The sequence below is a fragment of the Melitaea cinxia genome, chromosome 1 (assembly GCF_905220565.1).
Source record: "Melitaea cinxia chromosome 1, ilMelCinx1.1, whole genome shotgun sequence".
Classification (NCBI taxonomy): domain Eukaryota; kingdom Metazoa; phylum Arthropoda; class Insecta; order Lepidoptera; family Nymphalidae; genus Melitaea; species Melitaea cinxia.
The window spans coordinates 9,439,835-9,456,579 of NC_059394.1; the positions used below are offsets into that span (position 1 = coordinate 9,439,835).

At 32.7% G+C, this 16,745-nt stretch overlaps 2 protein-coding genes across 3 annotated transcripts in view; one reads left to right on the plus strand and one right to left on the minus strand.

Annotated features, from left to right (window-relative positions):
- LOC123656405 (RING-box protein 2) overlaps window positions 1–16,745 on the plus strand; it is a 39,910-nt gene that overhangs the window by 8,236 nt on the left and 14,929 nt on the right. The window lies entirely within an intron of this gene.
- Window positions 3,053–9,636, minus strand: LOC123656377 (facilitated trehalose transporter Tret1-like). Of its 2 annotated transcripts, none has more exons than XM_045592069.1 (4): window positions 9,189–9,636; window positions 5,563–6,018; window positions 5,017–5,130; window positions 3,053–4,912 (listed from the first exon to the last, which is right to left on the minus strand). In XM_045592069.1, exons 1-4 carry the CDS (start codon window positions 9,261–9,263, stop codon window positions 3,653–3,655), a joined length of 1,905 nt encoding a protein of 634 aa, XP_045448025.1. In that variant the 5' UTR covers window positions 9,264–9,636; the 3' UTR covers window positions 3,053–3,652. The 2 variants fall into 2 exon arrangements, with proteins under 2 accessions (XP_045448025.1, XP_045448033.1); XM_045592077.1 differs by lacking the exon at window positions 9,189–9,636 and adding an exon at window positions 6,109–6,196.

Sequence of the window (16,745 nt, forward strand, 5' to 3'; positions counted from 1 at the left end):
ACTTCAGCCTATCGCAGCCCATTGCTGGATTTAGGCCTCCACAAGTTCGCGCCAAAAATGGCGTGAACTCATGTGTGTTGCCCATAGTCACCACGCTGGGCAGGCGTGTTGGTGATCGCAGGGCTGGCTTTGTCGCACCGAAGACGCTGCTGCTCGTCTTCGGACTGTGTATTTGAAAGCTAGCAGTTGGATGGTTATCCCTCCACCGGTCGACTTTTTAAGTTCCAAGGTGTTGGTGTAACTTTGTTATCACTTAGTCGTCTCTTACGACACCCACGGGAAGAGAGGGGGGTCTATATTCTTTACTGCTGTAACCGCACACCACACAGCACTACTATTACCCACATCAAAACGGCTGTCGATAGACTGCACCAGAATATTTTGCACATTAAAGCTATTGTAATTATAATCTTTTCTAATTATTTAAAAGTTTGAACAGAAATAGTAAAGTCCTCCCGTGACCATGCTGTAAAGTATCCGAAACGTCGGGCATCTAAAGAACCTAATAAACCGCGATAAAATCCGAAAATGTTGTTTCATTATAGAGAAAAAGTAAATTGAATGTTGTGATGAAATAAAAATTGTTTGAACATTTTGTTACCTACATAAGCCTAATTGAGATGCCATATAATATAATTAATTTGATAAAATTTCAATAAAATGTAATTTTGTTTGTGACATTTATTTATATATTTATATTATTTGTAATGCAAACTATTGCGGTATATAATGCCTGTCTAAAATATTAATCACACAAGTGTATATTCTGTACAGAATAACGCATACGTTGTTTGTAAAATGTTTGTAAACTTACAACGAACTCCAGGTAAACAACAAAATTTATGGATGCAATTACTGCATCAAACATAAACAAGGCAACATCTGATTATAATAGCTGCAACATACGAGAGGCGAGAATTTATCACATTTTTGTTTTCGATAAAATCATATAAGTACATTATTATATAATAGACATACATAGCTTATTCGCCGAACTGCGTACCAACAATTTTCTTTTTGTAAATAAGTCGTATGTTTTTTCTTAATTTTCTATTATAACCCTGTCCTAACAATGAGGAAAGCAAAATAAAGAATTATCCAATTTGGTGTATTGGTCCAGTAGTTATACGCGCATATGTACGCGGTAAAATTCGGTGATTCATTTTTATTTGTATAAATAAATATTGATATCACAAACAATTGTTATAAAAATGTAAGATATCGCAGATGCATTGTTGTTACTATTACACTAAAGTTTTAGTATTTGATTTGAGTTAATGTGAAGATAACGTCATTGTATCAAAGATGGCGTTGTAGTAGAATTCTAGATGCAATGAAACTTATCAACATCGTAACGTGCATTCTTGAAAGATGTCGCTAAACTCGCTAAACACAAAAGTGTAAAATGTTATTACTTATTACCGTAAAATGGGAAATATAGTGTCAATTTAAGTAAGACATTTATTTATTTAGAAGTGCATTAAACACAATAAACTAAGAGGCAAGTTTTAACTCAGTTATATATATTTATTAACACCATACACACCTCTGTCTTGTTTTTACCTATCTTTTTTATATACAAATAGGTCAGCAAACAAGCTTAAGGCTCAACTGATGGATTTCCAAGAGCTCTGACCACCTTACTCACCGCAGTAATACACAGCTGCTTCAGACCAATATTATTTAGCTGTGATCTTCTGTAAGGATGATGTACTTCCCCAGTCGGACTGTTTCAAATTTTAACCAAGATATTACCGTGCCTTACCTCAGTTAACATAATAACCTTGTCTAATTTCGCTTAATATGTAAAATCCTTTGCAACACAGCCTGGTAGAGATCCACATTAGCGATAAGGCCGTTAATTGTACATTAAAAAGGTAAAAAAGGTGCTATATTGGGGTACCGTGTACTTAGAGCTTTTTTTACCGGTACCTGATAAATTTTATTTCACGCGTAAGCTACTGATAGACATTATCAGCAGAAGTTAAAATATACGGTAGATCTTCTTTTCCTCAGCTAATAACCTAAAACCTTTGTATTTACAAGTTTCGACCAGAAATGCCCGAATAATAAAAATAGAGAAAAAAAAGTGTGGTCTGTAGACCACACGACTGAAGTAAAACTTCGTAAAAACGTAACTCTCTCTTTCTATCTTCACTAACTTTTATCTCTCTCTCAACTTCCGTTCGCCTCGACCGATCACTCTTTCGATCACTCGACCGATGCTCTCGTCATGCATTTACTAACTTACTCCCCTAGTCAAGCGTGCGTAAAAAACCACTGTAAAGAACTATCACTATATTATTTCAAAAAATATCGTGAAATTTTATCTGTTGGATACCGTTATACTTCATATAGCATTATCAGACATTGGTGAAACTTGCGCTTAGACTTAAGACCTATACTAAAAAGAAAATCCTCCTTGAGCTAAATATTTTTGATACATAATTAATTTAATTGCAAGTAAATTGCATCAATAAATTTAATGGCATACCTTAAATATTGCCTACATTAAATTAATTAAGAAAATAATAATTATTAACTTCATCTTATGAAATATTCGTTCGTGTTTCCTGTCGTTATTCTCAAACTCATTATTGGATATCATAAAACTTGGTAATAAATACGCATACCAGAAATGTTTGAGAATATTGCAATTAACCGATAATACGAAGTTCATCTACAGCAATAAATGTTATGCGTATAACTGACTATTTATTGTAAGTCTATTGATATTCTATAATTACTACTTATATAATATGGAGTGTATTATTTATTATTTCTTTCATTACTTTTGTTTGAGTTATCTAAAACAACTACATATTATGTTCTTATTAGTCATCACTGTTTGTTTTAAAACAAAAGCTTTAATTTTATTGCTTGGTAAAAGATATGTTAGAGTTCCTACTTCGAAGTTCATTTTTGTTATTGCATTATTATTTTTTTAAATTAATATTGTCTCAATAAAGTTTATTAAAACTTGACATTCATTGTAAAAAGAAAAATAGAATTGTCGTTATGTAAAAAAAGGTTATGTAATAAAAGCAAAATATTAAATGTTAGTTTTTATTTTATTTTACATTAAGGCTTACCAATTAAATCAATATGGCCTCCGTAATATACGGAATACACACCAAAGTGAGTACTTAAACTACAGATTTACTACATTCCACTATTGAAGTTTATTTTATAAATCACATAATTATTATATTGTCTATGATATTAAATATTATTGTTTGTCATGGTCATTTCTTGTGCATCTACAGATCGCTTTCACGAATTTATTCCATAAAAACTATCTATGTAAATGAATAGAGGCAAAATTTGTACCTTAAAAAAAAGTACTGGGCCGATTATAATTTATTGTATTCCTTCCACGTTTATGTTACAAAGCTATTGTATATTATTATTAATTACATTTAAAAGGAACTATCAATTATTTATACTACATTATTAAATTTCTATATTTACAAACTACACATACTATGAATACAATCCAAATCAGTCTTCAGTACGCACAATAAAGGTTCATTGTGCCACACAAATTAACCCCCCGTTTGTTTCTACTATATTTATTCATCCAACGTCACAAGGAAAGTAATCTTCTTCTTCTGGGAATGTATTGACACGAAAGACGGTTTCATAACAACATTTAACAATTATTTTGAATGGGTTTTTTGTTACTCATACGACGTACTCTTCTCGATCCACCAGTTAGTTTCTTTTCAATTTCTTCCAGACTCTTACCACGAGTTTCAGGTACAAAGAAGATGACGAAAAATAGTCCAATTAAACATAATACAGCAAACAACCACACTGTGCCGTACATGTTAATAGCAGCAATTATGTTATGGAATGACTTAGTCACGGCGAATGTACAGGTCCAGTTAAATCCGGTTGCTAATGCTGCAGCAGTGCCTCGAATTTTTGCGGGCAAGATTTCTCCCAACATCAACCACGGAATAGGTCCAAAACCGATCGAGAATCCTAACACGTAGATTACAAGGCAAGCTAGAGGCAACCATCCGTAATTACTGACATCAGTTCCAGCTTCTAATACGTAAAAGTATGATCCCAAAGTTACTAAGGTGATAATCATTGCTACGGATGAAATATACAGCAACATTTTTCTTCCGAGGCGATCAATAATAGCAGTTGCGATAAAAGTCGATACGAAATTTACAACGCCAATAATTATACTGGATACGTTTTCATCAACACTGCTTCCCGCCATTTTGAATATTCTTGATGCATAAAATATTACTGCGTTGATACCACTTAATTGTTGGAACAACATTAAACAAAGAGAAATTAAAATAGCTGGTAAATATTTTCTTGTAAATAATTGTCCAAAAGCATTGCCACTACTCGTGAGGTCCGATTCGGCTTGCGAATGCGTCAATTCTAGCATTTCTTTATCAATATTTATATTTTTACCCCTCAACCACTGCAGAGCTTTCTTGGCATCTTCCACGCGACCTTTTGATATATACCATCTTGGTGTCTCAGGAGTTAAAATCATCAATAAAAAGAAAGGCACTGGAAGAGCCGCACCGAGGAACGCAAGATAGGACCAGTTAATATATGCTCCAGCAAAGAACGCTAATAATATTCCCGTATTACCAAATGCAGTTGGCAAAAGCCCTAATGATCCCCGCACTTCTGGTTGAATGGTTTCACCAAGGTATACAGGAAACGTAAGGCTGCTTATTCCAACACAGATTCCACAGAAAGCGCGTCCAACAAGTACCATATGAACGTTAATAGCATTTGCAATAAGCATCCAACCCACAAAGAATGGCAATGCTGTGCCCATGATTGTTAATCTTCTTCCTAAACAATCAACAAGAGGACCTCCTGCAACACCACCCACTAGAGCGGCTAAAGGCATCAATCCTCCAATCCAGCTATTCTGTAATAAATAAAAGGATTATATAATATATATGTTTATACATAAAAATCACATTGATACAAAAAAATATTGTACAATGTATATAAATTATTATTTAATTTTACCTCTTCATCAGTAATAACGAGTGTTTCGTTCATACTAGGAAGTGCAGGTGAAGTGTAACCTGCTGAGAAGCCATTGATAAATGAACCCATGGACACAGCAAAAGCCACGTAAATCTGTAATAAAATTTAATAAATAGATATGTATTTAAATATTATTGTAATAAATAGTAATTTAAAAATATTTAAAATAAAAAGTACACCTGAAAGGCTATTATTTTTAACATTAGTTGTACTAAAGTGTTTCTTGCGAAACAAAACGTAGCAAAGTCAACTTAGACCTGGTAAGTTCTGAATTTCAGCTAGTGATTCGTACTTATATGAAGTCTTATCAGCGTTTACATAAGAATTTTTATGTTTGTAGTTTAACCTATCCCTAGTTTTCGCAAACAGTAATTTCACCGAAGAGTTTACTGTACTTTAAATAGAAAACATTTTTCCAAGTAAAGAAAACTAAATTAAAAGAACAAAATACGGAATGTTCTTATGACAATTTGTTTTGTTAGAAAATTCGTTTCGTTAACTTTATAATAAAATATTTAATCTAACCTGGGTCCATAAGAAGAGTCGTTGTGTTGTCGACGCATAGGGTTGAGCTTCTCCATTGATGGTATAATCTGTTTTAGCTTTATTAGTTTCTGTGCTTAACTGTTTAACAAATGGTATAGAGTTACGTAAATTTTCTTCTTTTGCGCTTTTAATCTCCATCTCCATCTTGTATTTAAATTCGTTTCCTAAACTGATTTGGCGCAATTGTTGGAAATGACGACGAGTTTTTTCGAAAGAATCTTGCTCGTCTTCACTACTACTTTCTGTTGATGCAATTTCAGGGATGGCAGCGTAGTTAGGAACTAACGTTCCTTGAGAGCCGCAGGTTGCCAGAGATGTGGAAGTAGTCGATGCGGAGAGGGTGGGTCCTGAAGGAACTCTAGCGTATTTTGGGCCACGGGGACGATAGAGTCGTTCCTCGTCTGGCTGGGCCCGACGATTTTGTTCACTTCCGCCCTGTAACAAAAAAATATGGTCATTTTAATTCAATGTTCTGATGCCTGAAGAAAAATCGTTTTTTTTTTTTGAAAATAATATTAAACAGACCGTCCGTAAACTTATTAGCACTGATTTTACTACAAATAAATGGTCAAATGTGCTCACTAAACATTCGATACTGAAGAGGACATCCGCAAATAAGTCCCATTTATTGTATCCCACTATCGTTATGTGCGTAAGACAGTCACAACGATAAGAATTGTAACCTTAAGTCTGGGTCAGATAGAGAAATTATGCTTATTGACGACTTAAATGTGCATATGGCTAAAACATGTTTTTGATAACCTAATAACTACATTTAGAGAACTTATCCCTATCATCTTGGTCTATGCATCACAGATCAAAAGTTATGATCTTCGTTAGCTTTAGCACAAGGAGTAACTTTAACAACTAAAACTGTACTTATGGAACACTACATTCGCGTATTGATATTCAAATTGATTGTTGATGTTATCACACAGTTGTCGTTCAGTTATAATGGGGTTCCTTTAATGTTAGCATAAACAATGTCGAAGACTAGCGTCCTTAAACAAAAGGCATACATATTAGTGCATTATGCATTGTCTAAATATGAATATGTTTTTCTTAAATTTTCGTTTATAATTTTTTTTTTTCACCTGTAATCCATCTCGAAAAGTGTTGTAACTTTTATCCACTACACTATTTCTTTTAATTGAATCATAAAATATTAAACAATATTTAAGTATAATGTTTCTAAATCGATACCAAAACTTAGGGGATACTTAAAACGGAAAATAAGCGTCAAAATATTTATTTTATGTCATCACAATAAAGTAGGTCCCACATCTTTGTGCATGTTCAAATATTTAGTTTATTTGTTAAACTCCTTTATCGATGCTCTCATTAATTTAATTCTTAGTAAAGTAAATTTTCCAGCTATTTTACATAATGTTAGTGCTAGTAATAATTGTGATGTTATTGAAATTGAACTTTTACAGTAAAAGGTCAAGGAAAGTATCACGTTCCTTATCAACGTGATGACGAAGTGAATGCACATATAAGCTATATGTCGCTCGCGGTTTCATTCATTTTACCGAAATTTCCGTACTTGCGAGTATGGGCTGTATATTATATGCCGCATTTGTTCTATTTCTTTACACCATTTTCAACCGTCTGATTTTCTCATAATAAGAAGCGCTAAAATAAATTTTTCAATTAAGTGGTTAATAATATACTGCATTGAAAAATAAATAAACTTAATAATAATTTAAAAACATGTTTAGTTGTATCCATAATTTTTATAACCATTAAATTTTACAATTTTTTTATCCGACTTTACTGTCGAATTCATATTGAAATAAGAAATTTATGTACAAGGTTTATTAATGAGATATGTATGGTATGTGCTGGTGTTTTTATTCTAAAGAAACGCCCTTATGGTATTAGTGACGGTCCTTGATGTTGTTTTAATCGTTATTGTAAAGCAGTTCCCCATACCTTAAAAACAGCCATTAAACTTGCTTACTGCATTGGTCGAAAATAAAAACTCCTAGATACTATTTAAATCCTACATTTCAATTTTTTTATGCAATAAAAAATTAGATAAAATTAGATTTTGATTAAAAAAAATTGTTTTTATTCAAAGGTAAAGAGGAATTAAAGGACTTACATATGACAATGTTTTTCGTAACGATAAAACTCTTTAACATTAATTATTATTATTTATTTTATACTTTATCGTACACCACAAATTCATTACAAACAAAGCATGAAGATAGAGCAGAAAAAAGACAGTGAAGTACAATGGGTGGACTTATGGCTAATTAGCCATTTCTTCCAGACAACCCAGATTAATATCATGCATACTACACATTTTAAATTCGCCTATATTTCAATTAAAAAAATTAATTAAAAATGAAATGAAATTAATTAAAATTGAAATGTAAAAATTTAATTTGATTTTAATTCTAAAAAGTTTTGAATTCAAAGGAAAAGAGAAAATAAAGTAAATATGAAAATGTTTATCGTAACGGTAAAATTATTTAACAATAATGTCTTGCACACTGCACGCTATATTCATTTTTTATGTATTTATGTGACGTCAAAATATTTCCGTAACATATATTCTCGTAAAGTATAAACAGTTATTAACGCCATCTAGTAAACTTTTCGTGAAGTACAAATGTGTTTAGGTATGTAAACAACTGCAGTCAGTTGGTGTTAAAATAATGTATTTCCGCAAGATAGCGCTGCCGTAGAAACTTTCGTACGTACATAGCTTTAATTTATAAACTTTCAAATGAAGTCCATACATTGATAAAAAATTATCAAATCAAAAATTTAGGTCTAGCCCAATTCCCAAACAAAATAATAGCCAATTCAAACATGTTTACTATTGAATGTTGTCGTAAGTGGAATTGTAGAAAAGTGGACATGATTGTTTTTGAAAATTACCTCCTGTTGTTATGTTGGGCAATATTTTTTTAACCCTATAAAGGTGTTTGGTATATAGAAATTGAAGAAGATTTTAACACAAACTTGTTGCATTGTGATAAATAAAGTAGAAATCAATTTAAAATAACATTTAACCACGCAAGGACAGTTAGCTGATATGTACTCTTCTTCGTGTAAATCGCTAAATTTCTTCCTAATTGATTATGCTTTACAATTTTAAATAGGTGTTCAAAATAATATTTTTTTTCTCCGGTATTCTTTTTAAAACATGCATCTTATCTTAACTTTCATTAAATAATTAATTATTGGGTGGTTTAATGAATAGCATTATGCTGTGCCAGTAAGGCACAGTTGATTTCGCCTACGTCACGCAGAATGAGAGAAAGAGAGAAGAGACGAAGGAGAATGATTTCAGTAATTGATCTTGGTCGATTTTTGAGATGTTGATAATCACGGTTGCTAGGCAACGACCTCCATCGACTGTTCAGACTGAAGTGACAGTAGGTCCAGTTAAAATAATCTACTTTCCAGACCTTTCGAAACCAATTTAAAAAGGTTTCTGATACTCAGCACTAAAATTTTCTAAATTCGATGTGCTGGGAACCTTGTTTTGTGTTAGCTTCAGATAATATTTTATTTAGAAGTATTAAATAAGCATCTCAATAAATTTGCGAACATAAATAAATAACTATGTTTCTAAGAAATTCACTCACCATTTCTGTGGAGATCTGCTTGAGATATCCCACTATCTTGCCCATGGCGTTGGGGTTGTTTTTGTTGAAACTCATCTTGTTAAAAGTTTATTTTGTAATTTATGTAAAAAGTTTTTAAAAGTCACAAATAAGCGAATTTCACTTATGAATTTCACACATCACTGAATTTACTTAAAATAATATAATTTCTGCGCTATTGCCTCGTCGAGACTTGCAGTAACTGCGAGCGATTGTTTAGTTATTTGACACAGTTTACGTACTCTGGGAAATTTTTATGAGTTTAACACATATTGTGTAAATAATCAATGGATTCTATTTATTATCCAAAGAAATAGTTTTCGCGCTACAATAACTTAAGGTTGAACAACATTCAGTTTTTTGAAAAGATGATCAACTGCAAATGGAAATGTTGGTAGCGTGTACCGTATTTTGTAGAGCTCAAGTTATCAATTGAAACTTGCAGATGGCAGCGTAAAGTTTTATAGAAGGTTGGCAGCTCTCGGTACGACTAACTCCCCCTCCTCCCCTCTCGAGCCCCCTGCACCCCTCTCGTTGCATTGCATTGCATTTATATGTGGGAGCCTTTTTCAGTGTGCGTGCAACCGCACGCACACGATAACTATCGAGTCTTACCTGAATTTCTTCGAATGTTTTATTTCCTACTAGCTGCCCGGACAAACTTCGTTCTGTCAAAAGTTAATACTATAATATTTTTTTTTAATTTTTTTAGTAGGTATTAAAATCTTCCGTAGTTGTTAAGGAACATACTATAAAAAAAAAGCCAAATTGATCGAGCCATTCTCGAGTTATGCGCTTAGCAACATTCATTTTCATCTATATAAGATGCAATTTTATTAATATTCGTATAAGTACATTTCGTATTCATAAAAAAAGTTTTGTCAGTTTAGCAGTATTAGATAATAATATCACATTGAGTAGCTACTAGTCTTATATATAATGATGAGGATGATAATAATAAAGTTAGCGGTTTTACTTAGTTATCCGTATGTTAGTAATGTATAAAGATATTAACTTGGGGATGTATAAGACGTATAAATAGTATATATTGGTGTGTTTTAAATTGCATTTGTTTATTTTAAATTATACTGAATCTTTCTTTTGTGTATAAGTCTTATCTATGTAGCTCTATTTCAAGAATCACTTTGCACTTCTATAATGTAATAAAATAATAGGTGTCTTATAGGTAGGTACTTAATATTGAAACACTAGTTCTATTAAAATAATTTACATTTATATTGTAGATATTATTTAAACAAACACTAAAATAAATAAATAAATAAATATCTTATCACACACGGTCGTCTGTTCCTATGGTAAGCAATTTAATACTTGTGTTATAGGTAACAGCTGACTGTTATAACTATTTTTTTTTTTGATAAATATACATAGAATCCATACATATATAAATAAATACAAATATTACACCCAGACTCAGGTGGGAATCGAACCCTCAACCCGTGAAACAGAAAGCAGTGGCACTACAAACTGCGCCAACGGACTAGTCGAAATAGAAGAGTATGTAGCTATAAAAATTTTATTTGTAACACAAAATAAGCTAGGTACCTATATCATGTAAGCAATTCCCGGAGTATGAAATTGTAAAGCAATATTTAATCTGTTGTACACAAAATACTAAATAATGGTTATGTGTTCTGAATTCATAGTGACAAAGTTTTCTTACTTTTTACTTTTTTAATTAACGTTTTCAATACAATGATTTATTTTTCAGTAGGACTGCACTTTGTCAGGTGGACTTCGTATCGTAATAGTTTTTTCGTGAATGTATCGATTTTTTTTGTTTTATTTTATACAAACCTTGTCCTGACGATCACGAACACAAAAATAATTATCCAGTTTAGAGCAATCGTTCAAAAGTTACACTTTTTTGACTCTTGAAATGTATCAGAAAATTATTTACGAAAGTTCCTAGATTTTGATGTGCCAATTTGGTGTTTTTTGTTATTCTTCTAGGGTGACAAACCAGTATCCGGCCCACCTGATAGTAGGCGGTTAACGTAGCCTATCGAAGTCTGCAACACCAGAAGCATCACAAGCGCATTTCCAATCTGGCTCCAAGCCCTCCCTAAAAGCTCTGGCCTCCTTACTCAACACTGGAACACAACACTGGTGATAACAGTATTTTACATACTTCAGATCACTATATACAAAGCCATTTTATATTATACATAGCCATTTGGTTGTGACCTTTTATAAGGTTTAATTTACTTCCCCAGTCGGGCTGCTCAAAAATTTTGGACAGAATATTTTCTACTATGTTTTTAAGCCTATATCCGCCAACCCGCATTGGAGCAGCGTGGTGGATTAAGCTCTGATTCTTCTCCTACATGGAGAAAGAGCCCATATTATAGACTGAAGCGATGGCTTAAAGATCTTTATCAGCCGAATAGAATTAGAATATTCTTAATGAGCCCTTTTTGTACATTGTTTTTAATCAAAGTATCTCTTATAATATTTTTAGATGACAAATTAGTCAACCATATGCAATCGTAGTTATTACGATATTGTTTTATGCTGTCTGTACAAAATAATCATTTAGTCCGTACATGCAAAAAGAAACGATGCAAACTAATTACTATAAATCTAAATCTGTGCGTTTCATTATTTTCTCATATATCATCATATCTTTATTAAAAGAAGACACACCCTAATGTTACAGTGTCATCATTCTTTAAATAATAACAAACTACACAAAATATAATCAAAACAACTCTGCTCCAAGCACAATCAGCCATTTATTGTACCTATTTTTTTTTCGTCACATCTGCGTAGTGATTTCGTATTCGCCAATATTGTGATTCGATCATATGTAGATAAGAATGTGGGCGGGTCTTGAACGTCATGATGCTCACTAGACCCGCTAAACAATTTGCATTCATTATTGCATCCTTTCATAGGGTTGATACAAAATGTATTTTTATTTTTTTCAAAACGCGTATTACGGCTTTATCTTAAAGAATATTTACTGTAGAATATTTTTTACCATTTTATATTAAGTAAAGTGCTTTTAAGTATTGAAAAGTACCTCTTAAAAACTGGCTTATTTAAAGGTAGACCAGATCACAAATGGGTTAGAATTATAAATGCGTTGAAACAACTACTTTCTGTTTCATTCTTAAAAAAACTAAATAATTGTGTTTGCTCGCAAACGAAAAAAAACCGACTTCAATTACATCGAAGAGTAATACAACGTAGATCGACGAAAAAATTGTCAAGTAACTACGCGTTATCAAAGATTACTCAAAAAGTAGTTATCAGATCTCAATAAAATTTATATGTGACCACATGATAAACATCAGCTTTCGATTAAATTAAAAATTATCAAAATCGGTACACCCAGTAATAAGTTATTGCGGGTTTTCAAGAGTTTCCCTCGATTTCTCTGGGATCCCATCATCAGATCCTGGTTTTCTTATCATGGTACCAAACTAGGGATATCCCCTTTCCAACAAAAAAAGAATTATCAAAATCGGCACAGCCAGTAGAAAGTTATGCGGTATAATACAACGTAGGTCGACGAAAAAAGCGTCAAGTAAAAACGCATTATTAGATATAACTCGAAAAGTAGTTGTTAGATCTCAAATAAATTTAAATGTGACCAATTGACACACACAAGGTGGTGTGTGTTCAATTAAAAAAAAAAAATTGTCGAAATCGGTCCACCCGGTCAAAAGTTCTGAAGTAACATACATAAAAAAAAATACAGTCGAATTGAGAACCTCCTCCTTTTTTGGAAGTCGGTTAAAAATAAAAAGAATTATATTGGTACATATTTCGAACCGAATCTAATATTATCTATCGTGCTGTGTGGCTACGGGTGCTGTGTGGCTACGGCGTGCTGTGTGGCTACGGCACTAAAGAATTTAGCCACCCCCTCTCTTCCCGTGGGTGTCGTAAGAGGCGACTAAGGGATAACAAGGTTCCACAACCACATTGGAACTTAAGAAGCCGACCGATGGCGGGATAACCATCCAACTGCTGGCTTTGAAATACACAGGCCGAAGACGGGCCTCATGTACCATTAAACCGAGACTTAATTTTTCAATGTATCATCTTCTTTTATAAGATTCTTTAGATATGATGATAGGAATTGTATGATCGCCCCTATTTTTCAACGATGGCTTAAACGAATCACTCGACGCAGATTGATTACGATAGAGCATTGCAAGGAATAAGCGTTATTGAATGGTTACGACTAATGAATATGATAATTTGTGTCTAATTCTGACGTCACAATATCAGGAAGAAAACGTTGAATAATAATAATTAAATGCAATTATTAAAGAATAAAGTGTTTACGATCGTATTCCTACACTAAAAGTCATCTTGAATATTTCTTATGTGTGTGACGCAAGCATACGGAAATTGTGAAATTGTTTACTTCAATGTCGTTTCGAGACTTGTTTTAAAAGCGCCTTTTAGGGCCTGTTTCACCGGTTGCTGATAAAGATATCTGACGCTGAACGGTATCCAATAAATTATATTTTATGATGTAATTAAAACAAACAATGATAATACTTATTAAATATATTTTCACCATCAAACTACTTCATATGTTAAGAACTTCTAATCGAAATCTGAAAAAAAGGCCCTATGGAACTATTTTCCATACCGCTAATAAAGCTTATCAGTAATTTATGTGGCAGATGAATTTTACCAGCACTTACTAAACAGTCCCTACAAACAGTTGCAATGAGTGAACATTTTAAATAAAATAATGGACGTATGCAAGGTATAGTAATAAGTTCACATGTGAAATGCGAGACAGTGCGTGCATGGCGTCACGTGCGCTCTGGGATAGATACGTGCAATGCCAGAAGCATCGTCGGCCTGCCCCGCCCTCGAACCTCTTGCGCACACATGTGGACCAAGAGCAATCGGCACGTCGGACATTGATACGTCATAGGCGATAGAGACACCTTGAAATATTACGTGGGCCACTTATACGAGTACCGTTGTGTGTGTGTGTGTGTGTGTATGTTTTAGAAAAACCTGTGTTATGTACAAAAGGCTTAAGGAGCTGCATTAACTCTATCCAGTGGAGACTAAAGGGTTTAATATAAGTGTATATCATTTTCTATTTTGAATCAAATCTTGCATTCAGGAATATTAAATAATACAGTCTTATCTCAATATTTTAAATAATATCTGCTTTAAATATTAAATAAAATAATATTTACTATAAATAATTACTCATCTTTCTCGAACGTAACTTATAAAAAGTTTGCTATACAACGCAATACATTTTTAATAGAGGTAGGTAATTTAAGAATTCTTCAAACACACAACTATGTTGTCTAGTTGTAAAGCAAATGAGTGACCAATGCAGAGAATGACGTCGACACTATAAATGCAGACGGCATAACAAACATACATGCACCGACACACACATATGCGTATATTCAAAAAGCCAATGGAATATTACTAGCGCCAGCAATAGGGCCCTGACTGACTTCTCGAATGTTCTTTGATGGAATGTGTTGCACTCATATATCGCTTCTCAAGAAGCTTTCGTCCGTTTTTAATCATCAGTCGTGTTACTAAATTTCAACAAACGATTCAGACGAAAATTGATGAGTTGCTACATAAACTATTTCTCCTATTATTTTAAGGTCCAAGCCGAGTTTTAAATAAGTTTATGTAAAATAGATTGTATATTTTTTTATTACTTCTAGACTTCAAAGAAAAGTTAGAGGTTCTCAATTCGTCTGTATTTTTTATATAGTTACATGTGTGTTAGTTATATCATAACTTTTACTGGGCATACCGATTCTAATAATTTTTTCTTTATTCGATAGCTGGTGCTTGTCGAGTAGTCCCATTTGAATTTGATCGAGATCTGACGAGTACTTTTGAGTTATCTTTAGTAATGCGTGGTTAATGCACTGTTTTATTGACTTCCTACGTCGTATTAATTGTCGACGTAATTGAAGTCGGTTTATTTTCGTATGCGAGCAAACACAATTATTTCTGTATATTGTTTTTAAAAGTTTGTTACATTTTTTGTTTTGTTTTTTATTTTCGAAAATAAAGTTGTCTTATTTTTTTAGGTTTCTTTCCTAAACGCCTAGGCAATAGATGATTTGTAATATTATCATAGTAATGTGCATCTGCATATTATCTGCTTATGCGACACACGCTTCGGTGCAGCGGGAGTGTCTTATCTTATCAATGATTACAGATAATAAACATTTCGATTAAAAATTTCCACTTGAGAGTAAGAAAGTTACAACACTTGCCGTTACGCACACTCTATGCGGATTGTCTAATCACATTTTTCGCTTAAAAAGTTCTTCTGTTCAAATTTACGTCTAGACCTCCACTTTCACAGATTTCTTGATATTCATTGTTACAGTAGTACTTTCCTCTCACCTCTATATAGGTACTATAAGCAGTCTTTCAACAATATATAAACGATTTACTTTTATTATATTAGAGTTACTCTAATTATAGTTGAGGACGCGTTGGCGCAGCGGTCACAGCACTGGCTGTTGCGCTTGTGGTCGCGGGTTCGATCCCCGTTCATTACAAAATTTGTATTGGCTATATAAATGTTTGTCGTGGTCTGGATGTTTTTGCTAGTTTATTATTATTGTGTGTGTTTCCGGACCCCCGACACAGGAGAAAATCCTACTGCGGGCCGATGAGTGTGAAGCGTTTATTTATTTAATTTTTTTGTCTCCATTTTTATTATATTATTTTTATTATTTATTTAAAATATAATCTTAACTGAAACATTTAACGATGTGACAAAAATAATTGTTGATTCATCCGCACACCATTCGACACCGTAAGCTTACAAGATTAAGTTAATAGCATATAACGAGTTAGTAACAATACGGTCAACATTTTTATATAACTACCCTCCAAGTTTTACAAATCATTCAATCACAAAATAATGCAGTCGCAGTAGCTTGTAGATACACACGGGTAATTGTTTGGTTTTATACTATGTAACAATTAATAGAGCCAGTCATCGGTCCGTTTCTTGAAGTCATGGAGTTGATATTTTATACTTTATAATCCGACTAAAAACGGTTTATAATACAAAATGTTTAGAATTCCTAATGTGTGGGTAACACAAAAATAAAATCGTAGATATACAAAATGTTTTAGATTGTATTAGCTTATTCCGAAAGCTCTCAGCTTTTAAATGAATACACATGAAAAAAACGTTTCATCGCCATTAGACGTACCTTCAAGTTTTACCTGCATTCATTTAAATTTTTGATAACAGACCTGCTTTTTTTGGGTCTGATTTTATAGCCTGTCATAAGCTTATACTGTCTTTAACATCTTCATGCACTAAATGACATCAAATTGAAATAATAATTTTTCAAATTAAAATTTAGTATAAATTATCTATAAATTATGTTTATTTTTAAAAACCCAAAAAAAATGCGACCCGAAGAGTCGGTCAAGGCTCCTCGACATCATAAACTGTAAACATTAAAATTTAGGTGTTGACGTAAACAATTATTATATATTTTTGTAACCGGAAACAGTAATAATATTACC

What these genes read in the sequence shown, in the direction of transcription:
- LOC123656377 (XM_045592069.1), bottom strand. Translation starts at nt 9,263, where the DNA reads ATGAGTTTCAACAAAAACAACCCCAACGCCATGGGCAAGATAGTGGGA. An exon ending in GACTCTTCTTATGGACCCAG is followed by an intron (nt 5,131 to 5,562) that starts GTTAGATTAAAT and finishes ATTTTATTACAG; the next exon opens with ATTTACGTGGCTTTTGCTGT. An exon ending in TCGTTATTACTGATGAAGAG is followed by an intron (nt 4,913 to 5,016) that starts GTAAAATTAAAT and finishes TATTTATTACAG; the next exon opens with AATAGCTGGATTGGAGGATT.